At 37.7% G+C, this 14,045-nt stretch overlaps 1 protein-coding gene and 2 long non-coding RNA genes across 5 annotated transcripts; all 3 read left to right on the top strand.

Annotated features, from left to right (window-relative positions):
• Window positions 1-479: 479 nt before the first annotated feature.
• Window positions 480-1,503, top strand: LOC130428252 (uncharacterized). Its single transcript, XR_008907404.1, has 2 exons — window positions 480-767; window positions 886-1,503. It is a non-coding gene; the product is annotated as an uncharacterized LOC130428252 (long non-coding RNA).
• Window positions 1,504-2,856: 1,353 nt separating this feature from the next.
• LOC130428247 (translation initiation factor IF-2-like) lies at window positions 2,857-7,607 on the top strand. 3 transcript variants are annotated; one of them, XM_056756105.1, is made up of 8 exons: window positions 2,857-5,562; window positions 6,021-6,465; window positions 6,548-6,667; window positions 6,750-6,869; window positions 6,954-7,010; window positions 7,090-7,124; window positions 7,257-7,384; window positions 7,469-7,489. In XM_056756105.1, the coding sequence occupies exons 1-7, from the start codon at window positions 5,485-5,487 to the stop codon at window positions 7,269-7,271; spliced, it is 870 nt and encodes a 289-aa protein (XP_056612083.1). In that variant the 5' UTR covers window positions 2,857-5,484; the 3' UTR covers window positions 7,272-7,384; window positions 7,469-7,489. The 3 variants fall into 3 exon arrangements, with proteins under 3 accessions (XP_056612083.1, XP_056612081.1, XP_056612082.1); XM_056756103.1 differs by lacking the exon at window positions 7,090-7,124 and having other exon boundaries at window positions 7,469-7,607; XM_056756104.1 differs by lacking the exon at window positions 7,469-7,489 and having other exon boundaries at window positions 7,090-7,379.
• Window positions 7,608-11,606: 3,999 nt separating this feature from the next.
• Window positions 11,607-13,419, top strand: LOC130428251 (uncharacterized). Its single transcript, XR_008907403.1, has 3 exons — window positions 11,607-12,409; window positions 12,482-12,564; window positions 12,683-13,419. It is a non-coding gene; the product is annotated as an uncharacterized LOC130428251 (long non-coding RNA).
• The last annotated feature ends 626 nt before the right edge of the window (window positions 13,420-14,045 follow it).

Genomic DNA, 14,045 nt, shown 5'->3' with positions numbered 1-14,045 from the left:
CACTACATTTGATCTGGGGGTTGTGTACAGGGTGAGAATGTTGAAAAAACAAAACATCACAACTACGCCCTCTCCTTGATCTTCAACAACCTATCAGGACCGCTCTCCTGCTGAAGTCACATCACTGCTGCAGGACAGAGAGACGGATGACATCACCTCACTCAAGCATTACACCAGTGCAGTCTGAATTGTTGCGTGTTAATGCAGGGGTTCCCAAAAAGGGGTCTCAAGATGAGTTCCAGAAATGATTTTTTATTTTTAGCAATAGATTATTTAATCAGTAGGTGTAATTACATCACATTTTGATTGGCTGTAGGGATGACCTCAGTCAGTTTACATTCACCACCTTGTACATTAAGGAGAGATTGAGGGTTCACCCGCCCGTTCTGGCTCTGACCCGACAAAGACATGAAGATTCCAGGAGACCTTGTCATTTCACAGTCTATTCACTTCACTGATGTCACATCAAATCCAGAGACTTCACTGCTGTAAATCAAGTATAAAAACAATATTTAAATCAGATGCTTATATATTTTTCTATCTGTAGGATGTTTGTTCTTGATAAGTATTTCCGGTGTTCATCGTAATCCTGTCATCTGGAGCGATCCAGAGGTAAGACTCGCTCTCATCGACACTGAAACAAGTGAGAACATTGGGAATGATGTCTGCAGTCTCTCTCTTCAGGTGTTTGACCCCATGCGCTTTGAACCGCAGAGGCCATAGGAAAGATCACCTCATGCTTAGATAGCATTCTCTGCAGGACCCAGGTACAGTTCACACTAAAGTATACAATCACAAATGAATCTTGTTCATTAAGACAGTTCATCTGTGTTGGACTCACCAATCAGATCCTTCTACTGTTTCTCTTCTGTGTATGTCTGCTAGGAACTGCATCGGTCAAGAACTTTTCTATGGCAGAAACGAAGGTGGTGGTCGCTAAGGCGCAAGCTGTCAAGGCGCATGATTCTGCCCGGACCCAAACCGGTGCGTCGCCTCTAAAAGCTGCTCATGAGAGAAGAAGGAGGAAGGATTTTAAACTTTCAGCCTCTCACGCTGTCTCAGGAACAGTAGCCTCCAAAAATACATTTAGACATAAGCAGCACCCTTATACATTTCCCTGCGATTTATATAAATATATAGTAAACAAGTCTGTCGTTTTGATTTATAAATCTGTGTTTAAATGTTTATGGAAATTAAATATTTCACACAGTACACCACTGATAACAAGAATATATCTGCACATGTGACACGCACTCAACCTGTGAAGTCCAGGGCCCGGTTGCATAAAGGACCTAAAGTGTGATTTTCAATTAAGTGTGCCTTTAAATATACCTAAAGTTTTACTAAAGTTATTCTCCTATTGTGTTTGGTAAAGGGAAATCACTTAAGAAAAACTTAAGGTGCTTAATGCAACTGGGCACAGGAACTGAAGATGAGATGAGCGACATCTGGTGTTCACAGCTCGTGCAAAACACACCTGCAATAAACACATGCAGAAAACAAGCACGATCTATTATAAACATTTTCAAGACTTCAAAACTTTAAATAATATTACAGCAAATACAGAAAGAGCTGCACACTAGAGCTGCTTTAAGCAAACTCTAAACCAATATATACTCCCTCACATCTGTTACTAACATAAGAAAATATTCAATAACACACCCATGAGTTAAAAGAAATCTCTCAAAACATCTACATGTCAATTTTAGAATGGAGCTGTAAGTCTAGTGTATATAATACTGAGACTGAGCTCAGATCTGAGTTTGATTCGTTTCTCTTCTCGTAGAGTCTGCGACTATATTGATAAATCTCGCCCCGATCTTCTTCTTCTAGTGTTTTCTATGGCGTTTTTGCAAACCCAAGAAAAGGGGCATTACCGCCACCTACTGATCTGGAGTGTGGAGAGTACTTCTTCGTTTTGGGAGAAATACAAAAAAAGAAAATTAATTCCTATATTCATCTAATGTTCCTGTGTTTTTTAGATATTTAAATAATATTTCATGTACTCTTGATCGGCTTGACCCGTTTCCTAACAATACTTTTAAAGAGATATTATCCACTCCCAACAAGCCTAATTCTTGTATTAATTGGAATCTCTCCCTTTGATATGCAGAACAATCATTAAGGATATGACTCACTGTTTCTAATTCTCCACATTTGTCACTCTTTCCCGATTCATGCTTACCTATTTTAAAAAGAGTATAGTGTAATGCTGAAAGTCCAATTCTTCGTCTTGAAATAATGACATCCTTCTTCCTATTTCCATCTTTTTCTCTCATTTCCAACATACTCCTGAATCTGGAAAAGATGTCTTCCTTTAAACCCACTATTCCATAACGTTTGCCATTTCTTACTTACTTCAGATGATATCACTCTCTTGAATTCATCTTTACTTAAAGCTAACTTAATTTCTACTTGCGGATGATTTAAAGCTTTCTTTGCTAGCAAGTCTACTTCTTCATTTCAATCCACACATACATGTGCAGGTACCCAGAGGAAATGTAATTCTATCCTTAACTGTCTTATTCTAATCAAACTTTGTAAAACGTTAAATACTCTAAATAGTCTTGCCTATACCTTCAGATTTACCACTTAGCAGACTAGTGAGCGCAGCCATGGAATCACTGCATATCACCGTTCTTTCTGGTTGGACTTATTCGATCCACTGTAGAGCTTGTGTGATAGCTAACAATTCAGTAGTAAAAACTGATACATGCTCTGATAATCTTTTTGCATTTTTTTTTTAAAGTAGGAATATATACTGATGCTGCTGTTCTTCCAGACTCTGGTTCCTTAAACCCTTCTGTAAATACCTGTAATACAGAATAATATTCCTTTGTTATATATTGTTGAACCACTAATTTTGTTGGTTTGTTCATCTCTGGTTCTTTCATTATTTTGTGAATTTGTAAATCTATTAGTGGCATAGGGAACAACCAGAGGGGAATAGTTGGTATAGCAACAGAAGGAGCAATTTCATAGTCTTTCAACTCCAAGCTGCTCACCTCCTCCCTTACTACCCAACCAAAACGTGTTATTTCTTTATATTCATATTCCCAACAATATAAGTGACTATTATCTACAACTTCAAAGGCAATTTTCTCAATATTTTGATTATTTGTACTCAGATTCCAGAGATTTAAACAGTTCTATCTCCGGCAGTTATTATCATATCCTAACAACCTACACATCAATAAAAATCTTAATTGTTCAGCTTTCAAAATATGTACAAATATTGATTTCGAAAAATGTACCCATAAGACTGGTTTTGTTGTCCAGGTTCACATATGTCAACCTATTCATAACCATCCGTTCCATAATTTTGCATAGATTTGATGTCAATGCAATCGCTCTAAAATGAATTGGCTGAGGGTGGTTTTCTCCAGGTTTGGCTATTGGCACTTTGACCCCATGCCTTGAATCTGCTGGCTTATTCCCTGTATCCCACATTTTGTTAAAAAGTCTTAAAATCAAACTTAATGATAATTCTGATAAGTGCATATGTCATCTTTCCCTGGAGAAGTATGTTTGACCCCCACTAGCGCTCTCTTTAACTCATACAAGGTCAATTCTGAGTCCAACATACTTCCTGGTGGATTCTTCTATACATATATGTGAGGATTCTCCCTAACTTTCTCTTCCCTATAGTTCCTCATATTCTCTGAAATCTTTTCATTACTGTGCACCATTATGAATGTTTCCACTAACATCTCTGCTTTATCTATGTTTTTTATTGCTATTTTTCCATTATTTACTTAAACTGGAATGTTGCTATTTCGCTGAATCCCTCCCATCTTCCTAATCATATTCAACACTTCATTAATTTCCATTTCTTCCCCAATTCTATTACAAAATTCTCTCCAGTAATTTCTTTTTGCTTTTCTTACTTCTCTCCTCAGCCTGTGCTCTCTTGAAGTCAATGTACTCATTAAACAATACTGATTTTCTGGCATTCTTCATTGCTTTATTTCTTTCCATAACTGCCTCACTACACTCTTCATTCCACCACGGACTGCTTTTCTTCTATTTATAATTTTCTTTTTTCTTATTACTTCCTGCAGTATTCCTTAACACTTCCCTTATTTTCTTACTTAATTCTTCAATGCCTTCATTATCATCTACCATTTCACACATATTGTTATGACATAATTCTTTAAAAAGCTCCCAGTTGGCTGCATTAAATTTCCATCTTGGAATTCTCCCCACCAATGTTTGGGTAATGTCCACACCAATTTACACCATATAGGATAATGATCACTTACCATTTTACTTTGTTTACTTACATTCCATTCATAATTTCTAGCTAGATTTTCTGATACTAGAGTAATATCTAAAGCGGATGTACACCCCTGAGTTATGTTTATTCTTACCATTGTTAATACATACTTACTGTCCCCAATCTAACATTTCTTCCACAATCAGCCCATTATAATCGGTTTTATAACACCCCTATAGTTTATTATGGGCATTAAAATCACCACACCATATTACTTTCTGATTTGTGTTACCTCTTATATCTTCCAATACTTCCTTGCTTAACTTTTCACATGGATTGTAAAAATTAATTACTTTAATACTACGGTTCCCTTCCCAGATTTCCAGCACTACCACCTCCTTGTCCACACTCTCATCAACATTCCTATATCCCACACCTTGTGTTATAAATGTAGCTATCCCACCTCCATTACCTTGTTTCCTGTCTTTCCGAATTACCTCATATCCTTGTGCAACAAAATTAAACTGAGGTTTGAGCCCTGTTTCTTGCACACATATTATTTCAGGTTTTTTTTCTAAATCAGAAATGAATTTTTTAAACTCTTGCCCATTAGCTATTAAGCTTCTCGCATTCCACTGGAATATTAGCAGCACCGTTATGTACCACCACATCCCGGTTGAGTGTATGTTGTTTGCATCTTTATTTCTCATTAATCATATCCACTGAAATATCACCGAACTTTTACCAACGACAATGAAAACATCAAGATGTAAATCACCTCGACTGCTCTGCGCAGACCGCATGTCAAACGGCAGCAGCGTGATCTCGTGATACTTGGATGTTTAACGCGAGCGGCTTATTTAATCGAGCAGATTCGTTTTAAATAATGCACTTATTACGCTAGATGGCGTCTTTTACACCCTAAACTTTATTAACATCCACGGATTCGTGTTCTCTGCTTGTTAAACATTTGCCTAATGCTTTCAGCTGTTACAAATTGACAAAACAGTCCAATTTAAATTTATTTTATGTCTTTAGTTTAATGGTTTATGTTTATATTTAAGGATTGCTTTGGTTTCCATTGGTTACTAATATTGTCGATGACGTCAGACATCTACATAAATTTGTTGACAGCGCGAGCAAGTGCCGGAGTTACTCGTTTGTATTCTCGATTACTTTTACATTTGCGCTTTACAAAAAAAGTACCATAAATACTTTATTTAGTTTAGTATTAAAGTAAGTAGGCTACTTTAGTGAACTTTCACATCATGGGACAAGTGAACTGTGGATGTTTGGGCCACGAGACTTCAGATCCGGAATGCAATCAAACACTGGAGCAGTGTTGGGTAAGTTACTCTGAAAAAGTGATAATTACTAGTTACTAATTACATATTCAATAGTGTTATTACATTACTGTACACATTACTCCATTCAAAAAGTATTTCATTTCTTATTCCTAATTACTTTCTACATCAATCTTGATTAGCATTGATTCAAGGATAAACATGAAACGGCTTAATTCATTATTTCAAATAAATAACTACATAAATTATTCTTATTAACTGAACAAAGTAAACCAATGTGAGAAGGATACATTAAAGCATACATTATAAACTTAGACTTAGTCTTGATGTCATTTTCACTATTGAATATATCAGACAGTATTTAGTTCAATTACATCAGAAGAAACTTTAATTAAATTACAGAAAAATAAGAGTAAACCCTTACTTACTTTTTCAAGGGGAATGTAATTGAATTACAGTAAATAATTACTTAGTAACTAGTTATAACCAACACTGTACAGGAGCAAGATCAGAGAGGAGCACAGCGTCAAGATGACTCCACACCGACAAGTTCCAGACGTGACACGAAAATGAGGAAGATCAAGAAAAGAGCCAAATATTCAGAGCAACACGTGAACGTATCTGAACACAAGAGAGAGATGAAGAAGATGCAGACTGACAACAAAACAAGTCCTGCGGTTCACAGAAAGTCTAGGAAGGAATCCCGAGATGCTTCTCCATTGAGCATCGATACCTTGACACTTTCGCTATCTCCTCCACTGATACAAGTCGCTCCATGGCCACCAGCTTCAGCAGCTGAGAGGGTAAAATCCAGTCATCCATCAAGGCTGGAACCGCTGGTTATACGTGTTGATCCTCAACCCTCAACTGCAACACCTGGAAGATCAGAGGTGAGACGTTCAAGGAGGAAACGGAGGAAGGAGGCTGAAAACATGGATCATGAAGGTAAGACAACATTTATAAAGACATGACAAAATTAAATTTGTCATGGAAAAACTTTGAAACTCTTTTTCTCTTCATTCATCAGTGTCTAAACCGTTGGTGATACGTGTTGATTCTCAACCTGCGAATGCATCAACTGAGAGATCAGAGGAGAGACTTTCAGCAAATAAACTGAAGAAGGGGGACAAAAAAACGGATCATGAAGGTAAGAGAAAGTTTAAAGATGCGACAAGAGTGCATTGTGCTGATATAAAAACATTGTGACTCTAAATCCCATCATTCATCAGTGCCTGAACCGCTGGCAGGACGTGTTTATCCCAAACCATCAACTTCATCACCCGAGAGATCAAAGATGAGACGTTCAAGGAGGAAACTGAGGAAGGAAGCTGGAATCATTGATCCTGAAGGTAAGAGAAAGTTTATAGAGATTTCACATTTGAAACACTTTGTATGTAAAACCTTGAGACTCTCTCCATCTCTTCATTCATCAGGGTTTCATCGATCTGCCGACCCGAATCCTGAACAGACGGAGGTGACAAAATATGAAGGTAAGAGAAAATCTAGTGATGTATGACAAGATGAAACTAAAAACATCAACTCTCACTTCATCTCCTTTGCCAATATCAGTTGGTCCACCAACACCTGCTCCAACAGCTGAGAGGGTAAAATCCCGTCATTCATCAGTGCCTGAACCGCACGTCACACTCTGATCTCTTTACACGCCTGGTCCTCATGGACATTGAAGATGATGATGAGGTGCATATCATCTCTCCATTTGTTATGAATGACACCAGACAGAGAAGACCTAAGCCCAAGAGGGAAAAACAACCGACGTTTTGTTGGGTGGAGGAGAACCAAGAGTTGCTGGAGAGTAAAAGATCAGCGAAGAAACTGAACAATGCCAAAGAAACGGACCATGAAGGTAAGAGAAAGTGTATCAGATGTGACAAGAGTGCATTGTGTCGAGATAAAACATTGTGACTCTCTCAACGTCTTCATTCTTTAGGATCATCTCCTTACATCCCATATGAACATACCGAGGCGATATCACTATCAGCACCTTCATCACAGTCTGATCTCATCCTCATGGACATGAATGATAACACCGAGTTTGATGAGCCTGAGGTGAAGTTCATCTCTCCATTTGAGCTGAAGGACACCAGACACAGAAGACCGAAGCCCATGATAAAAGATCAACCAATGTTTTGTTGGATGGAGAGCACGGAGATGCTGGAGAGTGAAACTGAAGTGGATGAATTCCAGCCAGAAGCTCCAGAGCAGCAGGAGACACCTGTGAATAAATACCATCTAGAGAGCAACGCTGACAAACAACAAACCCTTCAGAAGGAGAAAGACGCTCATGAAAACACCATCATGACAGGTCCTTATGGTCCCGTTGGAGATACCCAAGATCACCTGAAAAGTCCAGAGAAGACCAAAGCTGCCAGCAAAACAAAAGGATTATTTGTTCTTCATCACTGGCTTGAGAAAAAGACCAAAAAACGACAGGAGGAGAAAATGAGAAAAGAACGGGAAATATCAGAAACACAGTTACTGCGGGAGAGATACCTCAACAGTCCAGCATTGAAGCATTTGTGTGTAAATAAGAACAACTCTTACTATATCCCGAATCTCCTTCTGTAACTCACACTACTTTAACAGTAGTGACTCCTCATCTGCTCCTCATGAACCCTAAACCTCCTATTCATATCATTTCTCTACATGTGTGAAAAAAAACTTTTAGTGTTATGTGCAAAATAATTAAGTTTATGTGTGATATAAATAAGTAAATGTGTTAAATAATGAAGTATATGTGCAAAAAATGAAGTATATGTGCAAAATATTAAGTATATGTGCAACAAAATGAAGTATATGTGCAAAAAAATGTATGTGCAAAAAAAATGAAGTTTGTGTGCAAAAAAATATCTATATGTGCAATAAAATAAGTATGTGTGTGCAAAGAAAACTCCTGTACAGTTTTACTTACTCTGTGTGCAATGAATAAACTTGTCTTTGTTTAAATACACATTTTTTAAGTTGTACATTTGTCATTGTTTGATAGAAAATAATATTATTATATAGATTTCTGTCATTCACTCACCCTCATGTCGTGTGAGTTTCTTCACAGCTTTTCCACACAACGACCATTAAAGTCTATTAGAATCAGAATCAGAAAGAGCTTTATTGCCAGGTATGTTTCCATATACAAGGAATTTGTTTTGGTGACAGGAGCATCCAGTACACAGAATCAGCAACAACGCACAGATACCATAAAACAATAGAATACAGTACACAGATGATTTAAATCAGGGCCTATGGGTATAAAAAATTAAGAAATACAATACAATAAACATAAGAGTAAAGCTATAGAGAGTAAAGTTATGTGTGTATGTAAATATGTACAAGTAAAAATAAGAATAGACTATTGCTGTAAAAGGAATGTGTTATATACAGCAGAATTAAATATAATTTACAGAAAAAGTTGTATAAAAATAGATAGTGTATTATTTGCAGGATATATTTAAAAATGCACTTTATTATTATTGCGCAGAGTTAATTGGACGTCAATATTTTTAACGTGAGTTCTTAATTGCATGTAAAAGACATTTAACTGTTCAGAGGGTAGATGGCCTGAGGGAAGAAGCTATTTTAGTGTCTGGTTGTTTTGGTGCTCAGTGCTCTGTAGCGTCGACCAGACGGCAGCATTGTGAAGAGATGATGACTTGGATTTGAGAGGTCCAGGGTGATTTTCTGAGCCCTTCCCTCACTCTGGATGTATACAGTTCTTGGTGGGCAGGGGAGCACGAATGATCTTCCCAGCAGTCCGAACCGTCCTCTGTAGTCTTCTGATGCCTGACTTTGTGGCTGAGCCAAACCAGACACTGATGGATGTGCAGAGGAAAGACTCTATGACTGCTGAGTAAAACTGTTTAAATAGAGTTCGTGGTAGGTTGAACTTCTTCAGCTGATGTAAGAAGTACAACCTCTGCTGGGCTTTTTTAGTAATAGAGCCAATGTGATTGTCCCACTTCAGGTCCTGAGAGATGGTGGTGTCCAGGAACCTGAGTGACCCCACTGCTGCCACAGTGCTGTTCATGATGGTGAGAGGGGGGAGTGCAGGGGGGTTTCTCCTGAAGTCCACAATCGTCTCCACTGTTTTAAGCGTGTTCAGCTCCAAGTTGTTATGCCTGCACAAGACAGCCAGCTGCTCAACCCCCTGTCTGTAAGCAGACTCATCACCATCCTGGATGAGGCCAATGAGTGTGGTGTCGTCTGCAAGCTTCAGATGTCTGACGGAAGGGTCCTGGGCAGTGCAGTCACTTGTGTACAGGGAGAAGAGCAGTGGGGAGAGAACGCATCCCTGGGGGGCCCCCAGTGCTGATTGTGCGAGTCCTGGATGTGAGTTTCCCCATTCTCACTAACTGTTGCCTCTCTGTCAGAAAGCTGGTGATCCACTGACAGATAGAGCCGGGAACAGATAGCTGGGTTAACTTTGTCTAGAACAGTGATGGGATGATGGTGTTGAAAGCTGAGCTGAAGTCCACAGACAAGATCCTAAGATAGGTCCCTGGTCTATCCAGATGTTTCAGGACAAAATGCAGCCCCATGTTAACTGCATCCTCAACAGACCTGTTTGCTCTGTAGGCAAACTGCAGGGGGTCCAGTAAGGGTTCTGTGATGTCCTTCAGATAAGCTAATACCAGTCTCTCGAATGACTTCATGACCACAGATGTGAGAGACGGGTCTGTAGTCATTCAGTCCAGTGATTTTTTGGATTCCTTTGGATGGGGATTATGGTGGAGCACTTGAAACAGGAAAGAACTGTGTACAGATACAGGGATCTGTTGAAGATCTTTGAGAAGATGAGGCCAGTTGAATAGCACAGACTCTCAAATAGAATAAACCCAAGAACCATCGTCTTAATCTATAAAATCGATCTAGAAAATTTTGAAAATGAACATTTTGTATTATGGAAGAAACAATTATTAATCGTTTTTGTGAAATAGTTTTAGTTAAATCTTTTTGGAATGAGTTTTGCACAGTATCTCTCACAAAATAACAAATATCAGAATATATTTTAATACTTTTGATATTATTTAATACTTTTCTATAGTATTCTATATATTTTTAGTCTTTTTATTATACTTAGTAAACGTTGTATTCACAAATTTTTATTTTTTTCTCTTCCTCCTCGTACGATTATGATTTTTGTGAAGTCTAACTATCAATATTTTTTCAATAGTTTCTGTGTGTTATAATAATAAATACTAATTATATAATAATAATAATTGGCATTAATAATAAAAAAGTGCTTACAAGGTCAAAGGTCAACAAAAAAGACGCTCAGTTCAAGCAAACACACTGTAAGTGTCACTTTCCTTAATATAAGTTAGAAATTTGATTAAAAATGTCAATTTTTGCTGTGGTTCTTTGAAACCGCCATTTGTGTTGCTTTGGTTTGTGTCAGTATGGAGGATTTTTATTAAAAAGGCTAGGAAAAAACATGTTAATCGATATAATGTATAGATTTAAGTGTGCCTCATCATGACAGTTTTGAGGTGACTTTCATGGGAATTTGTCACTGGTGTTATTGTCACTGGTAACCCACTAACAATGACAGAAAACTAATGCAAATAATAGTCAATTAAAATGATTAAATATGAAACAAGATTCAAGTTGCCCAATATTATTGGCAACAATGTAATCGTGCCCGTGAATACTTTTAAGCATTAGATTTTAAGCATGAAAACTGAATTATATTTTTACTTTTTGATTTGTTGTGTGATGATCACGTGGTCACTTTTTGGTACATTGATATCTGATTTTGTTTTATCAGGTGACACATTTGCAATGTCATTTCTATTTGACTGGATCTACAGAGGCTTTAGTAGAATACTTCAGTTTGTAGGTAAAATTAGTCTTTAATTTTCACTAACATTCAAATGTTGACACACAGTGGACTGACCGTTAGCTACTACTTAAAATTGTATAGTTGGACAGTCACTTCAACATAATGAAATGTGTGTAAAAAAATTGTGACACATATTCATTAGATGTGCCCAAACATTTATTTATCAGCATTTTTATTGTTATTAAAGACAAATACAAACATATTTCCTGACAGACAGTGTTAAGGTGACTTTTTAAAGTTTTTTGTATGTGTGTGTTTTTTTTTTTGCAGGTTTGTACAGGAAGTCTGTTTAACTGGTATTTCTTGGCTTTTTTGGGATCAGAGGAGTTAACAATTGCTGGAATGACCTTCACTTCATTTGATCTGGGGGGTCATGTACAGGGTGAGAAATGTTGAAAAAACAACATCACAACTACGCCCTCTCCTGGATCTTCTACAACCTATCAGGACCGCTCTCCTGCTGAAGTCACATCACTGCTGCAGGACAGAGAGACGGATGACATCACCTCACTCAAGTATTACACCAGTGCAGTCTGAATTGTTGCATGTTAATGCAGGGGTTCCCAAAAAGGGGTCTCAAGATGAGTTCCAGAAATGATTTTTTATTATTAGCAATAGCTTATTTAATCAGTAAGTGTAACAAAACATACAAATACTAGTTTAGTTAAAAGCCTTTGGAATCTCCTCCCCCTCGATCATGACCCCTGAGGTAATTACATCACATTTTGATTGGCTGTAGGGATGACCTCAGTCAGCTTACATTCACCACCATGTGCATTAAGGAGAGTTTGAGGGTTCACCCGCCTGTTCTGGCTCTGACCCGACAAAGACATGAAGATTCCAGGAGACCTTGTCATTTCACAGTCTATTCACTTCAATGATGTCACATCAAATCCAGAGACTTTACTGCGTAAAACAAGTATAAAAACAATATTTAAATCAGATGCTAATCATATTTTTCTATCTGGAGGATGTTTGTTCTTGATAAGTATTTCCGGTGTTCATCGTAATCCTGTCATCTGGAGCGATCCAGAGGTAAGACTCGCTCTCATCGACATTGAAACAAGTGAGAACATTGGGAATGATGTCTGCAGTCTCTCTTTTCAGGTGTTTGACCCCATGCGCTTTGAACCGCAGAGCCCAAAGGAAAGATCACCTCATGCTTTAATAGCATTCTCTGCAGGACCCAGGTACAGTTCACACTAAAGTATACAATCACAAATGAATCTTGTTCATTAAGACAGTTCATCTGTGTTGGACTCACCAATCAGATCCTTCTACTGTTTCTCTTCTGTGTATGTCTGCTAGGAACTGCATTGGTCAAGAACTTTTCTATGGCAGAAACGAAGGTGGTGGTCACTAAGGCGCAAGCTGTCAAGGTCCAGAATTCTGCCCGAACCCAAACCGGTGCGTCGCCTCTAAAAGCTGCTCATGAGAGAAGAAGGAGGAAGGATTTTAAACTTTCAGCCTCTCACGCTGTCTCAGGAACAGTAGCCTCCAAAAATACATTTAGACATAAGCAGCACCCTTATACATAGTAAACAAGTCTGTCGTTTTGATTTATAAATCTGTGTGTAAATGTTTATGGAAATTAAATATTTCACACAGTACGCCACTGATAACTAGAATATATCTGCACATGTGACACGCACTCAACCTGTGAAGTCCAGGGCCCGGTTGCATAAAGCACCTAAAGTGTGATTTTCAATTAAGTGTGCCTTTAAATATACCTAAAGTTTTAATAAAGTTATTCTCCTATTGTGTTTGGTAAAGGGAAATCACTTAAGAAAAACTTAAGGTGCTTAATGCAACTGGGCACAGGAACTGTAGATGAGATGAGTGACATCTGGTGTTCACAGCTCGTGCAAAACACACCTGCAATAAACACATGCAGAAAACAAGCACAATCTATTATAAACATTTTTAAGACTTCAAAACTTTAAATAATATTACAGCAAATACAGAAAGAGCTGCACACTAGAGCTGCTTTAAGCAAACTCTAAACCAATATAAACTCCCTCACATCTGTTACTAACATTAGAGAATATTCAATAACACACCCATGAGTTAAAATAAATCTCTCAAAACATCTACATGTCAATTTTAGAATGGAGCTGTAAGTCTAGTGTATATAATACTGAGACTGAGCTCAGATCTGAGTGATTCGTTTCTCTTCTCGTAGAGTCTGCGACTATATTGATAAATCTCACGCCGAACTTCTTCTTCTAGTGTTTTCTATGGCGTTTTTGCAAACCCAAGAAAAGGGGCATTACCGCCACCTACTGATCTGGATTGTGGAGAGTACTTCGTTTCGGGAGAAATACAAAAAAAAAGAAAATTAATTCCTATTGTGCGAGTCACGCCAGGGGTGACTCGTCACACTATATTCATCTAATGTTCCTGTGTTTTTTAGGTATTTAAATAATATTTCATGTACTCTTGATCGGCTTGACCCGTTTCCTAACAATACTTTTAAAGAGATATTATCCACTCCCAACAAGCCTAATTCTTGTATTAATTGGAATCTCTCCCTTTCATATGCAGAACAATCATTAAGGATATGCCTCACTGTTTCTAATTCTCCACATTTGTCACTCTTTTCCGATTCATGCTTACCTATTTTAAAAAGAGTATAGTGTAATGCTGAAAGTCCAATTCTTCGTCTTGAAAT

This window comes from Triplophysa dalaica, chromosome 9, assembly GCF_015846415.1.
Source record: "Triplophysa dalaica isolate WHDGS20190420 chromosome 9, ASM1584641v1, whole genome shotgun sequence".
In the NCBI taxonomy this organism is placed as follows: Eukaryota; Metazoa; Chordata; class Actinopteri; order Cypriniformes; family Nemacheilidae; genus Triplophysa; species Triplophysa dalaica.
The sequence above is the reverse complement of the archived record's forward strand: the minus strand, read 5'-3'. Positions and strand labels throughout refer to the sequence as shown.